This window comes from Danio rerio, chromosome 19 (genome assembly GCF_052040795.2).
Source record: "Danio rerio strain M-AB ecotype USA chromosome 19, GRCz13ab, whole genome shotgun sequence".
NCBI classification, from domain to species: domain Eukaryota; kingdom Metazoa; phylum Chordata; class Actinopteri; order Cypriniformes; family Danionidae; genus Danio; species Danio rerio.
The window spans coordinates 5,049,047-5,069,076 of NC_141039.2; the positions used below are offsets into that span (position 1 = coordinate 5,049,047).

At 32.8% G+C, this 20,030-nt stretch overlaps 1 protein-coding gene across 7 annotated transcripts in view; it reads left to right on the forward strand.

The window, feature by feature from the left end:
* col22a1 (collagen, type XXII, alpha 1) overlaps nucleotides 1-20,030 on the forward strand; it is a 129,798-nt gene that overhangs the window by 67,420 nt on the left and 42,348 nt on the right. For all 7 annotated transcript variants that reach the window (XR_015515655.1, XR_015515654.1, XR_015515656.1 and 4 more), the window contains 11 exon segments: nucleotides 3,336-3,389; nucleotides 6,169-6,222; nucleotides 6,294-6,347; nucleotides 8,835-8,888; nucleotides 9,818-9,862; nucleotides 12,409-12,462; nucleotides 12,610-12,663; nucleotides 14,524-14,559; nucleotides 14,650-14,679; nucleotides 14,759-14,812; nucleotides 16,757-16,810. Coding sequence is in view for 3 of the 7 variants with exons in the window: in XM_087293833.1 (XP_087149959.1) it covers nucleotides 3,336-3,389; nucleotides 6,169-6,222; nucleotides 6,294-6,347; nucleotides 8,835-8,888; nucleotides 9,818-9,862; nucleotides 12,409-12,462; nucleotides 12,610-12,663; nucleotides 14,524-14,559; nucleotides 14,650-14,679; nucleotides 14,759-14,812; nucleotides 16,757-16,810 (543 nt within the window). In the remaining 4 variants the exon portion in view is untranslated.

The following is a 20,030-nucleotide window of genomic DNA, read 5'->3' on the forward strand; positions in this document are numbered from 1 at the left end:
AGAAGGTATATAAGTATATAATTTTACTCACCTTGGAAATGGAGGCAACTTGAACGGTTTGTGAGCACAAAAAAAAAGTGCACACAGCATGCCATATCATCTGATAATTGCAGGAAATAATTCTGCAACTGACTGTGTAAAGCCACATAAAACATAACAAAAATACAATGTATATGCCAAGCTCAGCAGGTTATCAGCCGGAATCAGCTGAAGTGACGAGACAGCGAGCAGCGAGGCCTAGCTGTCTCTCAAGTGGCTGCACCCTTAATTATGGAGACTTAATATAACCTAATATAAATTAAACGGATGAGTTATAAAAAAAATTCACCCCCTCACAGTTGTCATGAAAGGCAGTATTAGCTATATGACGCAAAGCCATCTTTTGTACCAGGCTGTAAACATGTTTTTATCAGCTGTAAAATTGGCCAATTTACCATTGCAGTCAGTAATCATTTGGATTTTCTGGAGCCAGCCCCCAAAGGCAAATCAATGAATTGCAGTTTTAGTTACTTCCGTATTACCTTTCCAAGGAGAGCATGAGGTTGCCGCTTGGTTGCCACCTCCACTTTTTAGAAGTGATTTTTATTCCCTTAACTGTTACTGTCCCACAGATGAGATGTTTTCCAGTACATATTTAATAATTAAAAAATACAATATGAACACAATAAGTTCATTCAGTGTTCCATGCTCTTGGAATGATCTTCAAATTCCCACATGGACTGCAAACGACAACTAAAACTAAAAACCCATCTCTTACGACATCACCTGAGCCCTTGTGAACAAACCCTCTCTCTCCCCTTTAACCAATGAATGAGGTTGCAGCATTTTATTTAAATGACATAAACAGCCACCAAGAACATGTTATGAACATGTGAATTACTAGTTTTACAGTTTTTATGCATGATTCACAATTGCTTGTGTGTGTTTTTCTGTGTACAGTTTGCGTAACGGTGATTTGCATGAATGTTTTCATGTGTGTATGTGTAAATGTAATCCTATTTATCTGTGTGTTCTTATGTTAGCATAGCCGCATATGGAGGAGTTAGCTGGTTAAAATGCATGATGCCGCAAACGCATGTTTGTGTTTGAGGTCTGTCTCTGTCTCTGTCTTTCTCGAATCTTGTGCTCATTCTATCATCTTTGTCATACATAGATGTTGTTTGTGTCAGAGCGGTGTTGCTATTACTCTATGGCTAAGCAGAAAGAGATGTTGCTAATTATTCTCTACCGTATTCAGTGTGTGATGAAACCATTTTAATGATATTTTCAGCAGTTAACATCTCAACACTGTCTGCTATATTTTTCAATGGGTTTCCTGTGTCAGTGCTGGATTAGAAACTGGCCAAACTAGGTAGCTGAGCTACCCTGGTGATCATAATACATACTGCGTTTGGAAGAAGTGTTGCATCAGGACCGATTCTGTGATGCATGCAACCATAAATGCCTGTTTAAATATCCTGATTGTGGTAGTTTTCACCCCATTAACAACAACATGCTTTTGGGTTTGTAAGAGTGAAAATAGTAATAGTAGATACTAGTTTAAATAACTCATTTTTAATAACTAATTTCTTTTATCTTTGCCATGATGACAGTAAATAATATTTGACCAGATATTTTTCAAGACACTAGTATTCAGATTAAAGTGACATTAAAAGGTTTAACTAGGGTAATTAGGTGAGTCGCTGTGTAACAGTGGTTTGTTCTTTAGACAATTAAAAACAAATATTGATTAAAGATGCTAATAATAATTACTTTAAGATCAAATAAAATAAAAAAACTGCTTTTATTGTAGCTGAAATTAAGCAAATGATACTTTCTCCAGAGGAAAAAATATTATAGGAAATACTGTGAAAAATGCCTTGCTCTGTTAAAATTCATATATGTTATAAAGAAAAAATTATTTACAGGAGGGGGACTAATTTTGACTTCAACTGAACACTCTCAGAAATAAAGGTGAGCTGTCACTGGGGTGGTACCTTTTGAAAAGGTATAAATTTGTACCTAAAAGGTCCTAATTATTACCTTTAGGGTGGATATTAGTACCTAAAAAGTACAAAAAAGTTCCTCCTAATCTTTTTAGGTACTAATATATACGTTTGCGGTACCAATATGAACACTTTAAGTACAAAGTGCAGACAAAAGTGAAAAGGGCAGGGGGATGGGTGTTGTTGCAGACGAAAGTGAAAAGGGGTGGGGGTGGGGGATTGATGGGTTTGGGTAGTGTGTTGTCGTGAATAGCGGGGGGTGGTAGGGTGCATTGTCTCGGACAAAAGTGAAGACAGGGGGTGATATGGGTTTGTTGTTGTTTTGGCCCCTTATAATATTGGCCCCCAAGCCCCTGTACATAGGCATTCAGTGGAAAAACCTCTACTTAAAAAAATATATCAAACAATATATACTCTCAATTTCTTTTGTAAATGATTAAACACTTCCAGCTGACAAATTTGTGTAAATGTAATAGTTTGGACTCTATAAAGGTTTAAAATGACAATGAATTCTGCACTGTCATCTTTATTTAGAGCATTTCAATGTGGTGGTGTCATTGGCCCATGAACTTTTCCTGCTTGTTATCAAACAATTTCATAACTGTAACAAGAGGCAAATCAATCATAACTTATTAAAACAGCTATCCTAGCATTATTTATTAATATGTGGATTCTAGGAAGCTGTAGAAATAAAAAATGTTAAACAGGAAATACGTCGGGGCCATCGTATTTGTTCACATCCCTCAAACTGATCTATAGTATTATAATGTGTCATCAATACATTTGTTTTTACTGAGGTGAAAACCCACTTCATTAGAGATAAACAAATCTTTGCACCGTGATTGATATTCTGTCTATGTTGTGGTCGTTTTGTTTCCCTTTCTCTTGAGGATGTTACTCAGTTATCGGCTGACTTTTTCAGAACTGTGGAGAACTTAGAGGAGTAATCACAGATCTCAGTCTGCCCGCGTCTGAATCATGACTATAATCATAAAAGCTTTTCTCTTGTACGGTTACTGTGACTCTCACAATCCAGGAGGTTTCCTGGAGTGAACAAGATGCCTCAAAGCCAACAAATGACAGAACGATTACTGCAGTTTCCCTTGTACTTATTTGCTTACAATACCATGACACTCGGTTTTTGCTTGATCAGTTTGAAGAAGATTTGTTTAGATTGCAAGTTTTAACTTGGACAATTATGTACACTGTTGCATAAAAGTAAGCAGTGCTACATTTGCATGGGCCAGATATAAAGACATCAAGTATATACTCACTGAAGGATGAAGAGTTCCGGGAGTCCTGGTAATCTCTTGCTGCGATGAGATCCTGATATACTGTCTCTCTCCACAGGGGGACAGCGGTGAGTTTGGAGAACCTGGACTCACAGGAGACAGAGGAGAAAAAGTAAGACATGATTGAGGAGATTTAAACAACATCAAATGGCATTTTAGACACTGTTCGAATGTACAAAGCCTCTACGCTAAAAAATCGAGATTGTTTAAACTGCTTATTTAAAATGAGTTGAAACAACACAATTCTTAAGGATTTTTTAAGACAATTTGATTATTTTATATTTAATCTACCTAATTTTTTTCATTTTGCCTAACACAAATCGATTGTGTGGAACCCAGCATTGTTTACAGTGTAAAGCAGAAGTGTCCAAACTCGGTCCTGGAGGGCCGGTGTCCTGTATATAGCTGCGTCCCAAATAGCACACTATACACTATGCACTCATTCACTATGTACTTATGCACTTACACACTCAACAGGATAGTATATGTATGTAGTGTCGTCCCAAATGGCACACTGTTTTTTTACTAAGCGGAAATTCAAACCGTTTTCCTGATGACGTTTGACGGTTGCTAAATCAGTGAAATAAACGACCGAATTATCAAATAATACCTGCTGTGAGTATTGCCGCATTCACCAACAGGAGGCGCTATAATCACTCTCGTAAGAGAATTTTGCTTTCACTATCCAAAATAAATAAAGTTATTCAACGTGTGCGTCCGATAGCTCCGCCCCTTCCGCTACGTAAGCAAACCTGCGGTCGTTGAGTGCGTGAAGTGTCCATCATTCACACTTCATTTTAGCGGCTGAATGAGTGCATCATCCGGGTAATTAAAGTGCACTTAATATTTTTAGAATTTTCAGTGTGAACACACTACTTACACTATTTATACTACAAAATGACGTAGAATAGTGCATAAGTATGCGATTTGGGACGCAGCTATATTTTAGTTTTTAACCCCAATTAAACACACCTGAAACTGCTAATCAAGCTCTGTCTAGGTCAGTGGTCACCAGACTTGTTCCTGGAGGTCCGGTGTCCTGCAGATTTTAGCTCCAACCTAATCAAACACACCTGAACAGGCAAATCAAGCTCTTACTAGGTATACTTGAAACATCCAGGCAGGTGTGTTGAGGCAAGTTGGAGCTAAATCCTGCAGGGACACCAGCCCTCCAGGACCGAGATTGGTGACCCCTGGTCTAGGTATACTAGAAACTTCCAGACAGGTGTCCTGAAAGAAGTTGGAGCTAAACTATGCAGGACACCGGCCCTCCAGGATAGAGTTTGGACACCCCTGCTGTAAAGGGATTTAGTGGTGGATAGTGGTGTAATGGATCACAAATCTTACGGTTGAGCTCACACAATGGTTTTTAAATCATGGATCGGACCATTTTTCGGATCAGCAAAAAAGAGTGGAGAAAAATGTAATTTGCTTTCCATTAATACAAAAAAATACTGCAAAAAGCCCTTGGTTTTAACAAACAGAACTTAGAACCGGTAGTTTTAATAAAAATAAAAAAGAAGAAAATATGCATTATAAAAAATGATCTTTGCTACAGTTGCTGATAATGCTAAATATAGAAATCTAACATCTTGTACAGCATATCATATTTATTTCCAATTAATGATTCAACAATTCACACATGAAACTTCATGTTTCATTATACTGTAGGTGGATCATTTTCGAAAACCTATTCAGTGACATCATTTTAATGGTTGTTTGTCGCCACCTGTTGGTCACACATTTATGAGCTTATTTGATGCTTTGCTCCTCTGTAAAACTCATGTACACTCTTTGTAACAAATTTATATGATGTTGTTACCCTGACATTAATAAAAAAATAAATAAATAAATAAAACCGGGTAAAAAAAAAAAAAAAAAAAAACCTGTTGGTCACACACTGTAATTGCAACAACATTCACCAGCCTCAAGTTCCATTAAATTGTGATTTTAAACTTTACACCAGAATCATCAGTGTTTATATCTGAACTATAAGCTGTTCTCCCAATACTTCTTTGTTATTTAATTGTAACTCACTGACAACGTGTAAAAACTTAATCAAAACATTAAACGCAGATTTGAATGCAGCGATTCGAAGGATTAATAAACATGCTGATCATTTATAATGCATGTTGCACGGGTTTAAATCGATAACACAATCTTTTAATGTTTAATTGTGCAGCTTTACACTGAATTCATTATTGCAGGCTAAACAAACTGTCAGAAAACACCCAAGAAAGCATTTAGGTAGGTCCCACCATAACTTTTTCCGTCATCATCATATTTTACAATGCTTTCATACATGTGATTTAAATGACGCGGGAGGCGATCTCTCTGCAATTGTTATAAAGTTTGGATTAACCTACAAGTTAAAAAAAAAAAAGTTATTAATTCATGGATCACGTGTGTTCTGAACTGTGGTTGAGATCCATCCAAAAAATTAAAAAATAAAAATAAAAAACGTGTGGGAGAAAAAAAAAAGTTTTGAAAAGTTTTTGTGTTCCTCTAAAAAAATGCAATCGCTCATAAAAAATTTCGTTCTTGAGAGAAGCTCTGCATTACAGAAATTTTTGCATTACACCCCTAGTATTTATGACCACATGTACCCTGAAAAAATTATTAATTGGATTTACTAATTTCTTTTAAGGTAAGTGGTTGCAAACGATTTATATAGGCTGAATTAAAGCAGACAAATTCAATTTAGTAATGTTCAACTTGTTTGTTTAAATTCAGATATAAATTGTTTGCAACCACTTACCTTCAAAGAAATGAGTAAATCCAATATTTTTTGCGTGTGTGTTGGCATCCATGATGAGCAGAAGATCAAATTTAACAAAAAGAAATGTTACTATCAGTGATATTAATATGTGTTTATATTTGGATATTTTTAGGGATCAGATGGTTTACCAGGTCTGGCTGGGAAAAAAGGCGATAAGGGTGAAAGAGTGAGTAACAGCTCATGTTGATGGTGTTTTTGGATCGATACTGTCTGTTAATTTAGCATGTTGATACACAGGGTGATCAAGGAGTTGCTGGTGAAGCTGGGCTGCCTGGACCACTCGGACCAAAGGTTAGACATTAACACTTACAGACAGAGTTACAGTGTTTCTTGATGAGCCCAGGGTCAGAAATTAACCACAAGAGTACATATTTATGCTTACTGCTTATAATGTAATCATTAGAGCTGTCAACATACTCATCGCATCCAAAATAAAAGCTTGTATTTACATAATTTACATACTGTCAAAAGTTTCAGGCCAACATTAAATCTGTTGATTTACTGATGGATATACAGTACAGTATGTGATCCTTTACCACAAAACAAATTATAAGTCAAAATTTTCTTGTCATTTTTAATTTAATTGAGATGTATATAAGGTGAATAAATGAAGGGTAGGAATTTTTTAGGTTTAATTGTTTAAGATAATGTATGAGGGAGGCTGGTTGTCCTGGGGTCCGTTCTTCGTACGTGGATTACTCGGTTAGCTGGATTTGGATATTGACGATTTGACACGATCCAGGATCGTTTCGTTCTTCAAAGCTGATCCGAGAGTTGTTGTCATAGCAACAGTTCTGTTAGCTTAAACCTGATCGGGAGCAGGTTCAATTCATATAAGCAGGATTAAGGATTCATATAAGCACTGATATTTTCTTACAGTTTTATATACACTTGGGAAAATGGTACATATTTTTTAACTATATATATATATATATATATATATATATATATATATATATATATATATATATATATATATATATATAAAGTTATGGTCATTAATAAAATAATTAAAGTTATACATATTAATAAAACATATGCAATCTGCACCCTCGAAATGAAAGTACAAAGACGGCCACCTGGTGGTGCAAAGAGAAAACTTGTTAATATGAACTTTTTAGATCGCTTTAGTACAAATTGTGTATAATAGAAATGCACAATATGTGACTTTTTTTGAAGCAATAATACATTTATGCAGTCATAAACATGTTTTGATAGTTAATATGCCAGTGATTTGATGCTCCACAAGTTGCAGACGCCTTTACCAATATCAAAATGCTTTTGTAAACAACCAGTTATTCTTTACACCGATTAAAAAAGGCTACTATAATAAAGAAAATCTTTTCTAAATGTAGAACTAAATACATTCATTTGCATTGAAATACATGATGATTACTCTTGACACATGAAAGTGTAAAGCCTGCCGCTCACAACAAATGTGGAAGGTTATTGCGTGTCATATTTAACAAACCGTTTACTGCTAATTTGATGTAATTTTGCTCACATGGATAATTGAATATTAATCAGATGATGTCATTACGCTGCTGTGCCGTCAGCCAATTGTTGCATTGCTGATCATGATTTCGAGGATCGATAGATCTGTCCTTCACAACACACGCAGCGATCTCAGATCAGTTTATCCAGACATTTTAATCTGGTTCGCGAACTTGTTTGAAGAACCAAATTAGCGAGAGATCAGTTATCAAGATGAAAAGATCCAGGATCTGCCAAATAATCTTAGATCATTTAAGCGAGGTACGAAGAACAGACCCCTGGTTTGAGCTGCATTTCTACCAGTGTTGTTAGCAATATTGTCTGAATTGGTGGAATTGTGAATGTTAAAAAGTACAGATAGATTTTAAGACATTACGCAAATCCTTCTGGAAAGCACTTCAGTGGTAATAGTTTTCATTTTCAGCATGATAATGATTCGCTAATTGCAGTGAAATCGTATTTGGAGAAAGAAAACAGCTAGCGAAACACAGACACAGTTATGAAATGGCCGCCACAGTGTCCAGATCTGAATATTATAGAGGCTGTTTGAGATCACCTGGACAGAACAAGAAGGATAGGCACTCTAAACCTAAAGAAGAACTCTGGAAAGTGCTGATTGAAGCCTGATATTATTACACAGCATATTATTTCAGAAAATGTCAGGACGATTAGAACAAAACTGTGCCAAGTGAAGCCAGATTAAACATACAGTAGACTTTTGCTTAAAGAGGAATTGTTGTTCTGTTGTATTTTTGTACATATTTCCTATATTTAATGTTCGTTTTAATTAAGCGACTGATTATATATTGAGTTTGATTATATAAAATGTCTGATTATATATAATATTTTATAAGTCTTACGACCACAAAGTTCATGTAGTGTTTAGGCCTTTTACACAGTACTGTAAATGTGTGTACTTTGCACATTTGACAGCACTAGGTATTGTGTATACACTTATTGTCTTTTTGAGTGTAATATACCATATGTTTTATAGAAATTTATATTGAAATGATTTGTTGATGTTGATAGATGCTAAGCAATAATTATATAACAGTTACTTCACTCTAAATAAGTGTTGATAAATGCATATCAGTAACAAAGGTAGTTCTAGCAAATGTAAATAATTGAATAATCTCAGTATTGTCCAATGTCATAATTGAGTATTTCCATGATAACTAGTTTGTTATACCGTTTTTTTATTAGCATGATGTTTCTGACACTGTGCTTAGATGGTCTTTTCAAAATTTTACACTAATCTTACCTTTTTGATTCATTTTTATTCAGGGTATCCAAGGGAATGCCGGTCCACCTGGAGTGCCAGGTGCTCAAGGACTGTCTGTAAGTCTATTTCTGCAATAAAAATGATAAGAATATAAAGTTTATGAAGTTATTAGTATATATATATATATATATATATATATATATATATATATATATATATATATATATATATATATATATATATATATATATATATATTACATTTACAGTTTCATTTCTCATAAATACAATTTTATTTCTAATGTTTAGGCTTAACAAAAGTGTTTGACGTTATCTATAATGCTACTTTTCATATCTCAATTACATATTTACTTTATACATCAAAACACTACAAAATTACCAAACAACATCAACAGTTGCCGCTTTTTTGTAGTAACTTTTGGTAAACTTTTTATTTATTTATTTTATTTTATTATTTTTTTTGTTTTATTGTTTTTTTTATTTCATTTTTCTTTTCTTCTTATTTTGTTTTGTTTTTGTTTTTGTTATTTTATTTTTATTTTGTTTTATTATTGTTTTTATTTTGTTTTATTTTATTATTTTTTACATTATTTTCGTTTTATTTTATTTTCTTTTTCTTTTATTATTTGTTTTCTTTTATTTTTTGGTTTATTGTTATTATTATTTTATTTTAATTTCTTTTATGTTGTTTTATTTATTTATTTTTGTTTTGTTCATATTTTTTCTTTTTATTTATTTAATTTTTTATTTGGATTTGTTTTATTATTATTATTATTATTATTATTTTCTTTTTGTTTTGTTTTGTTGTCATTATTTTCTTTTTTGTGATATTTTTATTTCATTTTAAAATTGCAATTATATGTATGGTGTTTTGTATTACTTTTTTATGATTTTTTTTTCTATATTCAATTATCATTTCAAGCTTACTTTTTTTTTATTCAGGATGCTGTGTTATATCTGTTCTGGGCAGATCTTAGTGTGTCCAGTTTATAACATTACAGTTTTTTTTTTTTTTTTTTCCTCAGGGAGGAGCTGGAAATAAAGGAGAGAAGGGATCCACTGGAGATCAGGTAAGGGATGACTGACACCTGTCAATCAATTACTACAGGGTGTCCACGGGGTCTGAAAATGTCTAAAAACGTCTTTAATTTCAAAAACAAAACTGTAAAAACAAAATTGTAATTTCAAAAACAAAATTGTAAACAAAATAGAGTCTTAAATTCACTGACATATTGGGTTGTAAGTCCTAAATCATTTTAAACAGGTCTTGATTTTCCTATGTCCATGGAAATCTACCCTATAGAGCTGACACCACATAACTAACAATTAATTTCAAAACTTTTATTTGTCACATTTAAGTTTTTATTGCAAAGAGATTCAATTTACAACAGCTGTTAGACAGTTTTACAGCAAATTCTCCATATTAAATTCCCTAATCTGCCAAAGAAAACTAAAGCAACACATCCCACATACACGATCTTAATACAATAGTTAGTACAATCACTATTTACAGAAGAAACCAGGCCATTAGAAAAAAAAATCATTGTGTTTAGCCCTGTATGTCTAAAATTTTATTCATAATGGTCTTAAAGGGGTCTTAAAAAGTCTTGAAGAAACCTATTTTATGTACCTATTTTATGTACTATTTTGTTAGATGTGAACAAACCTCTAATGTTAAGTGGAGTTTGCGCAACAGACATAAATGATTTGTCAAATGGTTTGTCAGGTGTTTTTGCAGCACTCAGAACATGTTCAGAAAATGTAATAATCCAGTCTAGTCTGTCATTATGAGGTATGGGACGATGTCAGCACCCTTGTTTTAGTTTGATGCATTGGAATAACTTGGACGGGGCCCAAACTAGTCATTGTCACTAAGTACTGTCAGATCCCGAACCCTACAGAGGGAATATTTTTATGCAGGGCAGACTAATAACTCAAACAGATGTCATCGCGCTGATGCAGACTCCATATTTCCTGTTTTGTGGAGGCGTTGCGCAGTCTGAACAGCCTTACAACAGTTTCACACAGCACAGAATTGCCATCATTTCCCAGTCTGTCTGACGCTTCACCTACAGAGGGGTTTTAAGATAAATTAGACTTTTTTTTAAACAAACCTAGTTAACCCTACAGGTCAGAAATGATCTGTGCAGAAATGCTTAAGTAATTAATTAATCTTAAGTAAAAATGCTGGTTATCAAATACAGAAAATATGGATTTTTTTTGTAACAACCGCACGGTTCATTGATACAGAAAGTATCAGATTATACTTTTGCGATGATGGTTTTTCATTTGAACTGAAATGGCCTTGATTTCAAAATAAATATGTACAAACTCATCTACCATCTGTTCTATTTCCTAAATTCCTGACCTGAAACAGCAGGCTCTGCATATAGTGTATATCGCACATGTTTTTCTGGAGCTCATCATGTTACACTTATTTTATCAGCTGGTTTCCTGCTGTCTGTGGTCCATTAAAAACAAAACACTACTGTCTAGACCAGGGGTGCCCAAACCTTTTTGTATGAAGGGCCAAAAACCAAATATCTTTAAAAAAAGCCAAAACTTTTTTACATTAAATTTGCAATGGGTAATTTCCTAATTTATTACCTAATATTTAAAAATAAATAGAAGACTTTACCTTTAATAGTATTACCTTATATATATATATATATATATATATATATATATATATATATATATATATATATATATATATATATATAAAAATTACACACATTTTTTTACAAGAATTATGCCCAAAATATTTAGTTGTTGTTTTAGGAAATAATACTAAATATTTTAGCTTATTTATTTATTTGCTTTTTTGTTTTGTTAAGTTTTTTGTTTTATTTATTTATTTTTATTTTATTTTATTTATTTATTTATTTTATGTGAATTATGCCCAAAATATATTAGTGGTTGTTTTACAAAACAATACTTCATATTTTCGTTTATTTATTTATTTGCTTTTTTGTTTTGTTTTTTGTTTTATTTATTCATTTTATTTTATTTTATTTATTTTATGAGAATTATGCCCAAAATATCTAGGGGTTGTTTTAGGAAACAATACTTAACATTTTAGTTTGTTTTCAGTATTTGCTTTTTTGTTTTATTTATTTTATTTTACCAGTCAACCTTTGCACTTAATTGATGAAATAATTAAACGTGCTCTTATTAATGCTTTGACCATTTCTAATGGCTAATTTCTTGCTGTAACTTGCTGTAAAGTGTATTAATTGTGCCTATAAATACAGAAAAGGACAACTTTTTGTACGTACAGTAATATTAAGAGTACTTCAAGATGAAATTAGCCATTAGAAATTGTAAATTTGGAAGCATTAACATAGCATTTAATTATTGCATCAACTATGTACAAAAGTTGTCTATTTGAATATATTTAAAATTGCAGTTCATGTGATTTCAAAGCTGAATTTAAGTAATCATTCTAATATTGCTGCTAAAGAAACCTTTTTTATTTATAAAGTGCTGATAACAGTATTTTTATAGGAAACTTTATTTTCATGATTATACATTTCAAAAAGACAGCATTTGTGCAAAGTATATCTCTTGTGTAACATCGAGCATGTCTTTATTCTCACTCTCTGATGTTATTTAGGGTGAGCGGGGTGCAGATGGGTTTCCAGGGAAACCAGGTCTTCCAGGAAAAGAAGTAAGTGTTCTGATAGTTCTGAAATGTATATAATTTGTCATGTACCATTTTCCTCAGCATGCAGTTGCACTGGGGGGGCAGAAGATTTTATTGTGAGCTGATTTCAGGTATTGCTAAGTGACTCTTTTTTTTTTTTTGTAAAATCAGGGGGTTAGAGGGCTGATTGGTGCTCCTGGTCCAAATGGAGTAAAAGGAGAAAAGGTAGAGTTGTGCAATTTATTATCTAATTTTATTATTTTATTTCATATTTTCTTTTCTTTTATTTTTTGTTTCATTATTTTTATTTTGTTTTATCTTTTATTCTATTTTAATACATTTATTTGATTTATATATTTTTTTTTTGTTTTATTGTTTGTGTTTTATATTTTTTCTTTTATCTTATTTAGTTTTATTTTATTGCATTTTGTTTTGCTATTTTTTATTTTATTGTCAAATAACATGCAAATGGTCAATACAGGCAGGCAGCAGACAACGTAAACAAACTAACAAGGCTAGGGTAAAAACCAAGGCAGGACAAGGCAAGAAAAAGCATCATAATGTTAACTTGACAGATTAACAAGTCTTTGATAACTCTCCGGCTGTGTGTATGCAATCAGTCAGGATCAGGAACCGGTGTGAGTGTGTGTGGTGCATGACTGGACCTTGTAGTCCATCAGCGATCTGCAACCACTAAAACGCTGATCATCATAACAATTTTATATTTTATTTTATTTCATTTTGAGAATGTTTAGGGTTTGGTTTAGAAAAGAATGCTTAATTTATTGCAGTGTGTTTTGATCTGGTACCTGGTTTAGGCTTGTCATGAACAAAAAATAATATGCAATTAAACAGCCAGTAGAGGGCAACAATTTAATTAGTGGTTCATTGAATCATTTACTCAAACGATTAGTTTGTAGCTTCTGATTCTTTTACAAACAAATCCACTGACCGTCTCCATGAATGGATCATTGAATCTTGAAATATTTTTGTTAAAAATCTGATTAATTAAAAAATATTTTTATAGGGAAAAGGCTAATTTTTGTGTCAGTCAAAACTGCAATCTATTACATTTCATCAACTGTGAATACATTTAGACTTTCAAAATGTGTTTTTAGTTGTCTTTTGCATAATTCGGGATGAAATCTCTCAGTCGACGCGGAATATTCTGGATGTGTCAGGCGAAAATGCTTTGTATTAATCATTTTGAGATTTATTAAATCATATAACGTATATTTTTTCATTTAAATACTTTTAATTAAAAATTAAACTCAATAGCTATAAAATGTACATACATTAATAACACAATTTCACCAGCGTTTCCATGACAACATGTATCGTAAGCAGCAGGAACTAGTATACTACATAGAAATGTTGGAGCGTTATTTAAGCAGCCTTTGAGCTGTTTTTCACTTACTCCCCAAAACCAAATATGGATGACAATTTTCAGCAGCTGGAAATTTGTTTAATCTCTATTATAATGTCAGTGGAAACAATAAATATTATATTTTTACAATATCATTGCAGGTTATAAATATCCCACATTCTAATAAGGAGACACATTTTGTGGAGATGATGGTTGCTTGGCTTTTGTTGTTCCTGTTATTAACTTTCACGTTGCTCTAAATCCATTTAACTGAATTTTATTTATTTTAATATTATTATTAACTTTATTTTATTGAATGTCTCTTATTGCATTTCTTAGATAATTGAAGAAGGAGCCAGATATATTTGACTCTTTTTTTTCCCCACATCAAAACCTCAAACCACATATATCTTCTTTGGAAAATTACAGTTTTGTTTCTTATGCCGGTGTTTCTCACACTCATTTACAAAAATCACCCAAATTGCAACCAAACTATGTCATTTGAGCTCTTGTCTGCTGTCTTTCACACACATTTCCAAATACTAGCTTGTCAGAACTTGCCGAACGGATCATTTTACTCCAATTGAACTCCACTCAAAATATTAAATCACAGTTGGAGCTTTAGTAATGTCCTTGTTAAAATGTCTAAAAGAAACTCCAGTATTCTCTATGTTAAACTTTCAAAATGTGGTTTAATACATGCTGTGTTGGTTTGACAGGGTGCACAAGGTCCTGCCGGAATACCTGGTGATGCGGTGAGATGTTTGATTGGTTAAATCAAGGAATCACATTCTATAACCGCTGTATTGACTTGCTCAAAACTTTTCATTTGTGTTTCTCCACAGATTCAGTTGGCAGGACTCAAGGGGGAGACTGTGAGTGTTCAGTCAGTTGGGAAGATGAGTCTATTTTAGCTTCTTCAGAGAAGTTTTTAAACCATAAATGTATTTTCAGGGAGCCCAAGGAGAAGCGGGACTTCCAGGAGTGGACGGACTCCCTGGACCTCCTGTAAGATTCATTTTGTGATTTGAGATGTTATTTCAAAACAGATTTTTCTATGTGCAGTATTTTTTACAGTATATCCTATAATATTTTATCTTCAGAAGAAAGTTTTGTTTTATTTTAACTAGAATAAAAGCAGTTTTTATTTTTTTAATCACCATTTTAAGATCAATATTATTAGCCTCTTTAATCAGTATTTTTTTTCTCGAAAATCTACAGAACAAACCGTTGTTATGCAATAACTTGCCTACTTACCCTAACCTGCCTAGTTAACCTAATTAGCCTAGTTAAGTCTTTAAATGTCACTTTAAGCTGTATGGAAGTGTCTTAAAAAATATCTAGTCAAATATTATTTACTGTGATCATGGCAAAGATAAAACAAATGAGTTATTAGAAATGAGTTATTAAAACTATCGTGTTTAGAAAAAAAATATTCGCTCCGTTAAACAGAAATTGGGGAAAAATATACAAGGGGGCTAATAATTCTGACTGATTATGCTCAAATCTTTTCATTTGTGTTTTTTTACCACTGGTATATGCTTACTATAAATCAGTACACCCCTCACAGGTCTCTCTTTTAAATTAATATTTTCTATAGGATGCCTTACAATAATATATTTGTGTATATAGTACATTATTAGTCAGTACCAAATATCATAATATTTAATAATTAATAACAATATTAATATTTAGTAAAAAATATTGTTGTAAAGTTTTATTGTTTATTTACTTTTGTTTAAATGCATCAAAATATATTTAAATATAATTTTTATGACATTAAATTGTATTTGTGCATTTATTTGCACTTGTTATTAAGGTAATTTCTGTTTAAATTAAATTAAATTAAACTAAATTAAATTAAATTAAATTAAATTAAAATAAATTAAATTAAATTAAATTAAATTAAATTAAATTAAATTAAATTAAATTAAATTAAATTAAATTAAAAAGAGGACGTTTTGTGGCATGTTTTTAGTGGTAGGCACAGACAGGTTTCCTTGTTTTAATGTGAATGAGTGGGCTGGGAGATTTTTTTTTACATTATTTTGTAGAAAAAACTTATAATTTAAAAAGGTTTAGAATAAATATGTTTTTGGACATGAAATAAATCTAATTAGACATAGAAAATGCATTGTTATAAAAAAATTAATACATTTTAGCCATTTTTTATATGTTGTGGAAGGTATATCTTAAAATGTAATTTGTTTTAAAAAGTTTTATAGTTATTTACTAAAGAGCAAAAGTATGTCTGATTCACATATTTTAATTTGAGCTCAATGGACTGTATGCACAGCAAGAGTTTTAAATCCGACGATAAACTTCCGGTGAAAGCTTAATGTGACTATTATTAATTTCACAAGGTTGTTTTCACAGCTTCGATGCTGTAATGTAATCACAATGCATTCAGTTAAATAGACATATGCTTTCATTTAGTTGTTCAAGCGTAAACCTGAGGTTAAATAAACTGTCATATTTAATAGACATGGCAGGGGGAAATGGAATTTAATGCAGTGCTTCTTGTCTGATCTGAGACCTACTTCATATTGTATATTTAACAGGCAGTGAAGATCACTCATTTTTTAAGATTTCAGATCTTAAACGTGACAGTTTTGTAATGAAAAGACAGTTCACCGGAAGCCCTTGGGTTGCCTGGCTGAAAATTAAAAGTCTGTGTGCATGTAGCCCATTGGCTAAATACATATAGATCCTGAAATATAGGATTTATCCTGATTTAATGCTGTTTAAATGTAGTGTTTTAAAATTAATAAGTTCTGAGAAGTATTTTAAAATAATTACATTTAATTCAATGGCAATCATACTTTAAAAATGGAGCTCAAATATATACTTGAATCACAATGCTCATCATGTTATGTTCCTGTCTTCCATTGTTGTTCACTTCATTGTTTTTAATCAGCCTATTGTTGATGCTGTTTTTTTTTTCTTCCACAGGGTCCTCCTGGACCTCCAGGTTTGCCTGGTGAGACGGGTGACACTGGACCAAGGGTAAGACATTTGTAATTTTTATTATTGTTGTAACAATCCAGCTCGGCTGATTTTAATAGCTATGTAAGATGCTCTATAACCTGCTCTGTGGTCACTATAGAGACTGTGAGGATCTCAGTGCGGTTTGGTTCGTGTGTCTGGTGTTTCTGAGCTCAGATTAAAGCAAGGAGCCCATTAAGAAAAGAGATAGGAGATGTTCAGACGCCCTCAGACTGATAAAACCGCAACATCATTAAAATGCTCATTCTCCGACTTCTTGGAAAACACTGTTTCTTCCCAGAAATAATAGTGCTTTTATATATATATATATATATATATATATATATATATATATATATATATATATATATATATATAAAACATAGGAAAGATAAAACAAGTAGGAGAAGGTTTGTGTGTATCGAGATAAATTTGGCCGACAGCTAGCTCTCTGAAACTCTCACAGGAGTTTTGTGTATGATAACTTAAATATTATTTACAGTAACATCAGATGCCTGTCATGATCCCAGGTGCTTCAGATACTAGAGAGCATTTGTTTGGTCACGATTGATTTAAAAACTGAAGTATGAGGTGACGTGAAAAAACAAAACGTTGATCAATTTAAGTGACAAACTGCAAGCTTTGTATGTTTATATCAGGTTTATATCTTCTAAACGTGAATGTTGTCAGTGTTTTGCAGTGCACTAGATTATAGGCATAGATATTTACATTAGATGTTGTCTACCCGGTTGTTGTCTATTAGAAGGAATGAGTCAATAGAGCCACCATTTTAGTACAGGGTAGTGCTCCTTTGAAATGAATGCGGAACCAAGGTGCAGTGGAGGACTGTGGCCATCCAGAGCCAGAGATATATACACATATACACATATATCTATGATCTGGAGTTTTCCTGGAGGTCAGTATGCAATTTTTTTTTTTTTTAATTACGAAAATTATAATTTTACATCACTTTTCTACATTGATGGATGAGTGACCGAACAAGCATTGCCAAAGAGTGTGTGTTTATGTGCATGTAAATGTATTATCCTCCCTCTCTGTTAAATTTGATCTAATCCATGTCCTGAAACACACCTTCTCTCCTGCTTTCACATCTCATTGTTATGGAGGGAGCGATTCGTTTGTGAATGAATCTCCGTTATAAACGACTCGTTTTAGCCGACAATAATACAAGATTCTGGCACCACAGCATCTTGTTGTCATATTTCATTTACGCTGTTTGCTTATTTTATTCAATAAAACTAGCATAAGCCTGGAATTTAGTAAAAGTTGGTGCTCCTTTGCGCTATGGTCAGTGCAGTGACTATTATCATCAATAATGTTGTTTGTTGGGCACAAAAGTTCATAACATACAAGAATGTAAAAAAAAAAAAAAATCTTACCTATGAAATGTTCTGCCTTTGTGCTTTGTTTTCTTTGTTTGTCCATTACTACACCCATACTCAGCATCTTCGCATTGGTAGTCTTGACTGGTGCAGTTGTTTGTCCTGGGAGCACTGTACAAATGTGGCGTCGCTTTTGACGCATGCTCAGGGTCCCTATGTGTTATCTAGTGTATATCTATGGCTTATAAACACTAACAATACTAATACTAGCATCTAAAAACCTTTATTGGAATTTTATTGCACTTTAAAGTTATATCAAGATTTCAACAATTCAGTACGACAAGAGTCACCCTGACTACTTTTTATCCTCGCGTGTGTGAGAGTTTTTAGGTGCAGTTGCTGGATGTCTTTGTTGTAGCTCGGCAGGGCCGCAGGGTTTCAAGTGCAGTCCGACTTTCTCTGTCTCAGCGGGAAACAGCAGCTCTCGGTGAGGGAATGTAACTCAGAAACGCTGCGGGTCGTGCTTGAGTGAGTGTAGAATGACGCACAACTGCTGAACGGCAGGAGTCTGACGCTAAAAGAGGTTTTCTGTCTCTTCCACCCTTCCTTTTAAAGCTGTTATCAGTGAAATTCCGTCAGACTGCCTGCACATGTCATATGCAGCAGCAGCAGCAGGGGATGCTAAAGTGTTAGCACGCACTGCTACATCAGTGAAATTAAATATGAAAGTGGGGGAGAGTTTTACCACCCATTGCTCTCTTAAATAAAATGGCCGCTTTATTCGCTTTATTTCACGTCTAAAAGTTTTGAGGCCATATGTGCTCGGTTTCGCTATTTGAAAATGACAGGTAGCATATCACTGTCTTCGATATATTTGTTAGTAATTATTATAATGGTTCCACTTTATATTAAGTGTCCTTAACTACTATGTACTTACATCAAAAAAATAAATACAATGTACTTACTGTGTTTATAATGTATTTGAGAACACTTGTGGTGCTTTTGAGTTGGGATAGAGGTTGGGTTATGGACAGGTTTGGTGGTATGGGTAGGTTTAAGGGTGGGTTAAGGTTTAAGGGATGGTCAACAGTGTATTTACAAATGTAATTACAAAAGTTAATTACAGATGTAATTTCATACATGTATTTAATCAACATAAGTACACAGTAAATACATGTATTTACACAATAAGTACATTGCAACAAACTATTAATTTCTATGTAAGTACATATTAGTTAAGGCCACTTAATATAAAGTGGGACCATTATAATTATGTTTATAATATATTTCCCCATATTTGTAATGCTAACATTCTGTTTCAGATGGAAATATATCAAAATAGGTTGATATTCTTGTTTTTTGAAGTTTTTAATTTTTGTATTTAATTCCGTCATCGTGCTTATTTTCAGTGAACGGTGTGATTTTGCTGTTTGTCCAGCAGAGGGAAGCACAACCTTTGCCATATGCCTGTAGTAGAAGCTTCATTGGGATAGAATTTCTCTCATACAATTCTGCATTTTTTCTTTTAGAAAATTTGATAAGAACTGTTATAAATTATAGAAATGTACACTTAAAAATACAGTGAAATTATAAAGTAAGGTCAATGTTACAAATAAAATAAACTAAGTGTAAAAGACATAGTTGAATTGGAAAAAAAAAGTGTAGAGGAGAGAAAGGCACAAAGTAACACTTTTTGGTTTTGGCCAAATAATGAACAATGTAATGGGGTTAGACAAACCTTATTTATTTATTTTTTTACCAGCAACACACAAGCCTCTCCTACAAATGAGCTCTGAAAGTTTGATCACCGGGTTTCTGTGCAGTATTGCCAATAGTGCCTGGAGTAAAATGTTACTATTTACCGCACCTGCAGGGCAAGTTGTAACAGACAGGGGGTT